The following is a 7,566-nucleotide window of genomic DNA, read 5'->3' as shown; positions in this document are numbered from 1 at the left end:
GCGAGGGGGTGAGAGAACTAATAACAAACCCTTAAGCCCTTGTCATTTTTTTTTTTAAAAAAGCCCATAAAGGGCTGCGTTTTTAAAAAACCGCAGCCCTTTATTGCTTATAGGGCTGCGTTTTTAAAAAAACCACAACCCTTTATTACTTATAGGGCTGCGGTTTTCAGCTAGCCGCATTTTGGGCTAATCGCAACCCTTCACTATTAAGGACTGCGATTTTAGAAAAACGCAGCCCTTACACTGCAGCCCTTCCATTTTTTTTCCCCTAGTGCAAATGTTCAACAACTTCAGATCGAGGGAGGCAATAATCTGTTACTGTTACTCCTTGAGAAGCTCGTAACTTCAAAGTATGGAACGGTGAAATCCCGTGCTGAAGTAAACAAAATTCCTCCTACTATAATAAGTTAAAACAAAGATTTGAATGATAATCCTTCGTGAAAACTTCCACGAGTCTATTATCGAATACTATGTAATTTAACTAAATATATCAAATTAGAATTTTCTGTATATGGAAATTGATAAACAACTTATTATATGTTTCGTTAATAAGAGGGGTTACGTAGTAGGTAGTACACATATTCAGATGTTTTTTAACTTGTGAATTTGTGATGGACAAGTTATACTAACTGTTAAATATAGGAAGACACAAGTACTAACTATTAAAATAACAAGTTGTAAAATCAAAAGTTCACAAAGAAGTGACTCTATTTAATTATTATGACCATACAACATAAACATGTAATCTAACTTATTTCAGATTTTCAATTTCTACGAATTTCTAATTCTCATGTTCTCTTATATCAACCAAACAACTACTTAGTAAAGTGTTGGAATGATGATGCCAATTCCCTTTGCTGACTTTTAATTTTCCTATCAAAATTCTTTTTAAAAGACAAAAAACAAAGTCAACTTGGGAAAAACAAAAGAGAACATAAGGTGTACAATTAAAATCGAATCTCACTCTTGTTCTCTTCGACATAAAACAGTTGGACTAAACTGAATTGAACTGAAATGAATAGTGATATGTGAAAGTATAAGTATTGTCCAGAGCAGAACTGAACTGAATTGAATTGAACTGAACTGAAAATAAGTTGGGAGAACAGACCCTTAGTAATACTCTTTGTGATGACTTTCTATAATATAGTTTTTTTTGGTGAAAAAGTGACTTTCTCTAATATAATCAACTAGAATTAGACATTAGTACATATAATGATATTTAACACACCATTTTTTTTTTAATGATTTATCTTTAATAAGTTGTCTATCCACCGGAGATGTATCAAACAAAATGTTACTCCCCCCGTTTTAAAATATAGGCATTTACACTTTACGAAAATTTGTTTTGATTACAAATATCTCTCATAATATAATAAATAAAAATTATACCGTCGGATACATAAAAAATAGTATAATAACATTAATTTTTTAAATTTTTATCCATATAAATTGAGAATAATTAACAATCAAAGTTCGACCTTAAAAATCTTATGTGACACATATTTTGAATCAGAGAAAGTACTAACATTTAACAGTTGGAGGGTTGGGAACGTTGAAATTTAATGCATGATTGTCTACAAACCAAGCAAACCTTTTGCCGACCCCCAATTTTGAGAACATATTTATATGGAGTTCAGTTTTTAAACAAAGTGCACAAACAACCATGACACGGAGTGCACAGTCAAACCCCGATCTCGCACACGTGCAAACGCAACACATTTTTACTCTCAAGTTTTATTCCAAAAGCTCCAATTTCCAAACATGGCAATGCCATGCATTGGTACCTCCTGCCATCAAAATTACCTTCACCACACCTAAGTAGTAAATACAATGTCAATCTGCCTCAACATCACCAAGTAAGCAGCTTATATTATAGCAAATGCATTTAGCGGCTGGCCATCTACACTGGTCAAATCAAGTCCACTTGTTTGAGCTCATGCTAATAAATACTACCTCTGTTTTTATTTAGTTGCAACGTTTTGACTTTCACGCTTGCCAATGTACAATTTCAAATCGTTTTATCTCTAATTGTATGTAAGTAAAAATTATAAAAATTTGATATTATGAAAGCTTACATCGAAACGAATCAAACAAGACCCTATAGACTGTATTTTGTTTAACATATAAATCAATAAATGTGATCAAATAAGAGAACATGAATAGTGCAATTTGTCAAACGTTGCAACTAAAAGAGAACGGAGGTAGTATATAAATAGTGAGTCACTCTCGAATAATGACAACAGTTTAACTTAATTATATATTTGCCTAAACACTATTAATGTCTTTTAATTCTTCACTTATACATTTTGACATACTCTATTTTGATCGTGTTTCTTTTATCAATGTATATAAATAAAGTTATGAAGTAATGTGTTATTCATTTGTCTGAATATATATATTTTACCTATATCAACTTGTTAATAAAATTTTTACTGATAGATAAGTGAAGATGTTAGTGGTCAAAGTTGTAAACTAACAAGAGTAATATATAATAAAAGTGGTGTACCTTTACTTTTTATTAGCTTAGAGTTTACAATTAATTCAATAAAAATACTCCCTTCCATTTTCTTAAGTTATGGCCACTTTTTTTCATAACTTAATGTCACTTATCTTTACTATTTCTCTATTGGACTATTACATGGGAATGGTCCATTAATTCTCCTATTATATATTAACTCATTATATCTTCTCCAAGAGGTAGAAATATTCCTATAGGTGGTCTTTTCTTCCCGAATTTTGTAAGAGGAAACTAGTTCTTTGATCAGACGATATTCTATATTATATTTTTTAGTGTTGACAAAAACATTGAAACTCTTCATTTGCGGTAAAAACTCTTAATATTATTTTAGTTTTTTATAAAATAAATTGAACAATAATAGAGTGGTAGAGTGGTAGAGCGGTGAATAAATCTCTACGTTTAAGATTACGTTAGTGTCATGTGATGGATTGCAATTCTTGCTCACTCCTTTTAACGATGGTGGTAGATCATACTCTTCTTAGACCGTAAAACCGGTTGCAGCTGCTTTCACATTATATCAGATCGGGCTCGTATGCAATTGCATACTCCATTTAATCAATAATCGGTCATGCTCACGGTGTCCCTGGGTGCTTGATAATTAAGGAACTTATTTTAACACGAAAGTTTTTGAATTAACAAAAATCACTTGGGGAGAGAAACATATACTCCCCCATTTCAAAATATAAAGCACGCACAATGTTCGAGGTCGAACTTTGACCTTTAATTGCTCTCAATATATGTTGATAGAAATTTTGAAAACAAATAATGTTTTTATTAGTATATTTCAAGACGAATCCAATGATATAATTTTTATTTATCATATCATGAGAAATATTTATGGTCAAAGTAAATTTTCGTAAAGCGTGAATGCTTTATATTTTGAAATGAAACGGATGGAGTATATATGTAGGTTTCTTATCCAGCTCCCCTTATGACACCGGTTAACATTTTCCTTGATAAATAACAACCCCCCCCCCCCCAAATATCGTTTTCTCAAAAAGAAGTTAGCAAGTTCACAACTTAAATCAAATTTATGTATATATATATCAATGTCTGACATACAAATTATGCGAAGAAATAATTGTTCCTCAACCATAAATATCTATGAAGAAGAATAATTTTACTGAGATCTTTTTACATCATCATTTCCACTCTACATAGACAGTTAATGCTTCAATTAAAAATGAAGAAACTTATAGCTAGAATCTGGATATTGTAATCCTCATCTTATTACCTTGTGATTCATAAAGAAGAAACAATTAATAGTTTGGTTATAAACTTTGGTTACCTTAATATCTATGCTTGATTAACCAAAATAGGAGATGTTTTCATTAGAAATGGAGCAATAATGATCATGATCAGGAGAAGCAGACGACGGTTGTGTATACATGGAAGAAGAAAGTGAAGAGTTAGGGGGAAGATTATGAAAAGGAGGTGCCGGTGGCGGCGGAGGCGGTGGTGAAGGCGCTGAAATTGATTGAGTTAGTGGTGGTGGCACGGCTATCGAGACGGCGGCACCGGAAGAAAAGTAAGCAAGATTATGAGATGCAGGTGATGATGAATTGTTAGTGCTAATAGTGTTGGAAATATGATTAGCTTCTCTGTACTTGTATTTTAGTATCTCAGCTCTTACTGCATTAAGTTCTGCTTGTAAAACTTGAACTTGTTGTTGTAATGCTGAAATTGCACCCATGCAACCATAAACTGGATCTCTAAGCCTCACATTTGCTTCATACACCAGACTGTTGGCAGCATCAGCTCTTTGAGTTTCTGGCACTTCCTATATATATATGTAATATATTCATCACAAATAATCAATAATAATCTTTTTCATCAGTAATACTTATTTTTACTTTTTGCAATATTTGAAAAAAAAAAAAGCTGGGCTTAAATTTTCAGTCATACAACCCTGGCCCTAACTTAATAATTCGATTATGTTTGGGGAAGCATATTAGCTACCCTAAATGATAAGGTGCTAACATATTTTAGGTGTTAAAATGATTGGTAGTATTTGGGGATTGGAGCACATAAAATAAAATTTTAGGTGGCTAAAGCCTAAAATGACTTAAATGATACGTTAAAAAAATTTAACTTTTCGAAATCAGGTGACTTAAATTTATTTTGACAACAACTGATTTTGCTAAAATAATTTAACAACTTAATCAACTAATTTTTCCAAACAGTTAAACTAATCAATAATTAATTACCTTATCAAATCTACCACCTTATCAGTTTCAATTTTATCTTATCAGTTTTAGTTAACTTATCAGTTTCAGTTTTAGTTTATTTTCAGCTAGTAATGTCAGACAAAACCTTCAACTATCAAGAATGCGAAGAAGTAAATTTTTTCCTTGCCGATACCAATCAAATTATTTTTTTTTCATTCAAAAAATATTTACAAATAAAGATTGATTGCTAGATAAAATAACAATTGAATTGTATAAAACATGAATGTCAACTATCTTAGTTGGTAATATGGGTTGATACTCAAGAAATAAGATCAAAACCCAGTCTTTAAATTATAACATATTTGACATTTGTTACTCGCCACCCAAGAAATGTTCAAGTAGTTTTGCTTGCCTAAAGTTCTAATTATTAGAAGCAAAGTTTGTATATGAAAGGATCCCCCCACCAACATCAATTTCTTGGTAGAAGAACTAATACTAAGCTTTATGTACATAAAAACATATTTAATTCCATAAATTTAAGAAACTTATTAATAATCATGCCAAACAAATTAAAAAGCATATGCAAACAAAAAATAGATAAATTTGTTTTAAGAGCATTTTACAATTATTTCACATGAGAAATTAGGGTTTTATACAAGTAATAATTACCATAAGCAACTTTGAAACATTGCTAGCACCAAAAACTTTATGAACCGAGGCAAATTTCTGTGGTTCATGAGGTGAGAAATAAGGTGAAAAGGGACATTCTTGAGCACATCTTCTCCTCAAGAGCTTACAAGCCGCACAAGGAGTAATAGTGTTTAAGGTTGTTCCTGGAGGACCTAACTGAATATGCCTCCTTCCTCCTCCTCTTCCTCCACCAGCGCCACCACTACCACCACCGCCGCCGCCTATTATTGCGAACGCATCGCTCTCTCTCCTGATCTTCTTGCCTATCTCATCAAATCTCTCCCTGTCAAAAGGTAGGGTAACACCATAATCAATAAAAATATATATGTATGTATACATTATATGACTACCCTTTTATGTACATCATGTATTTTACTACTTAGAGCAAAAAAAAATATGTTTTACATTGAGATTTGTGAGTATATTGATACCTTTCTCTGGACATTCAGGCATGCTCAAGGTGTGGAGGTGGGGTTTTAGAGAGAGAAATAAGTGAGAGAAAGTTGGTGTTGAAGGGGATGAAGATGAAAGAGAAAAAATGAAAGGGAAAGGAGTGCTTAAAAGGCAAGTTATAACACTTGAAGTTAAGGGAAGAAGGATAATATTAGCGGACCAAATCAATATAAAAAAAATGAACGTATAATACAACATTGTAAGGAATACTAATTGACGCTTAATTAGGTGATGGTTGTTTGTTGGTGAACTGACTGTTTTGATTGATGTACGAGGATTAATGATTCAAAACACTTGAAAGGAACTCACAACATATCTGGTTAAGGAAGAAGAAAAAAATGTGGGTTAGTTTGAATGATACTCCTTCCGTTTCAAAATATAAATCGTTTAATTTCAAAATATAAGTCGTTTAAGGTTTTTCACACAGATTAAGAATTTAGTTAATTTTAGTTAGATTTACATGGTTAACAAGAATTACATTAAATATTATATTAATAGTACAAAACAACCTATAAGTTTATCTTAATAGTATAAAGTTGAATTTAATCTTACATTGATATCGTAGTGACACATAACTTGAAAATTGATATTGACATTACCAGTCTATAAGAACGATACAAAATGCTTAAATTTTGATATATAACAGATAATAAAATAAAAACATAACTTGAAAACATGATCAAAGTTTTGCGGATTGCCCTTGACACCTAACTAAAATGATACTCAATGCAAAAAGAAAATTGGCATTGACACATCATTGAAACAACAATAACAAGTAACTTGGAAAAGACATCAAAATATTGATTTACAAATATGAACAAAAACTTGGAAAAATGCCATTTTAATAACCAGTAACTTGGAAAAGACATCAAAATATTTGAAATATTTTCACTAGTACCATTTTAATTTTTTTTTTTTGAGGGGAAACTAGTACCATTTTAATAATAGTTGCAGCATAAGAAAGAAATACACTAGGATAATATATACACATTAAATTAACATCGCGATTATTAAGCAAATGAAATTTAGTTATCAGTTTAATGCTTGCAATTAGTCTTGATTACCTAGTTGGCTAGTTTGTCACAAGTTGATTTTTAATTAGTGATGAGCAGCCATTATTTGATCCTAACGTATGTTCGTTTGGGAAAATCGGAATGAATATCATATAGTAAGCAACCAATCTATCTCTATTATATAAGCCAAGGGAGGAGGTGTGGTGTCCTCTTTCGAAGTGACTAAAATACCCTTAATGATCTAATTAATGGAATGAAGAAAATTACAAAAGCAAATCATTTAAAAATTCTCATTCCAACTTGCCACTTAAAACAAGTTTAAAATGGTATATGCATCAAATACTTCAATAAAAAATTAAATGGACAAAATATTTATACCTTATAAAAAAAGATGGCATACATAACGTGCACATGAAAAGTCTGAACATTCAATACCTTTGATACTTTTTAATTCAGTTAAACCAACTCATTATTTTTGTTTTTTCTGTTCAATATTCATTCACAAAAAATTAATGTTAACAATCACTCACAACCTTTTTATTTTTTTACATTAGCGAATTAATATACTTCCTCCGTGTTTTATTAGATGTTACACTTTTGAAATCACGGACTCCTAGGTAATTTTTGGAGTGGAGAGAGATAGAGAGAATGAAAACAAAAGGGCCCCGTGTGAACATGTGATAGGAGAGAGATAGAGAGAAGTTATTACCCGAGATAAAAGTGT

The 7,566-nt window shown here is 31.3% G+C and overlaps 1 protein-coding gene across 1 annotated transcript; it reads right to left on the bottom strand.

Annotated features, from left to right (window-relative positions):
* Positions 1 to 3,538: 3,538 nt before the first annotated feature.
* Positions 3,539 to 5,969, bottom strand: LOC104908367 (LOB domain-containing protein 15). The gene is made up of 3 exons (XM_010697487.4): positions 5,808 to 5,969; positions 5,356 to 5,659; positions 3,539 to 4,298 (listed from the first exon to the last, which is right to left on the bottom strand). Exons 1-3 carry the CDS (start codon positions 5,819 to 5,821, stop codon positions 3,825 to 3,827), a joined length of 792 nt encoding a protein of 263 aa, XP_010695789.2. The 5' UTR covers positions 5,822 to 5,969; the 3' UTR covers positions 3,539 to 3,824.
* Between the last annotated feature and the right edge of the window lie 1,597 nt (positions 5,970 to 7,566).

Source organism: Beta vulgaris, chromosome 2 (genome assembly GCF_026745355.1).
Source record: "Beta vulgaris subsp. vulgaris cultivar EL10 chromosome 2, EL10.2, whole genome shotgun sequence".
Classification (NCBI taxonomy): domain Eukaryota; kingdom Viridiplantae; phylum Streptophyta; class Magnoliopsida; order Caryophyllales; family Amaranthaceae; genus Beta; species Beta vulgaris.
The sequence above is the reverse complement of the archived record's forward strand: the minus strand, read 5'-3'. Positions and strand labels throughout refer to the sequence as shown.

Coding starts and splice junctions, on each gene's coding strand:
- LOC104908367 (XM_010697487.4), bottom strand. Junction 4,299..5,355: donor ATGTTTCAAAGTTGCTTATG/GTAATTATTACT, acceptor ATATATATATAG/GAAGTGCCAGAAACTCAAAG.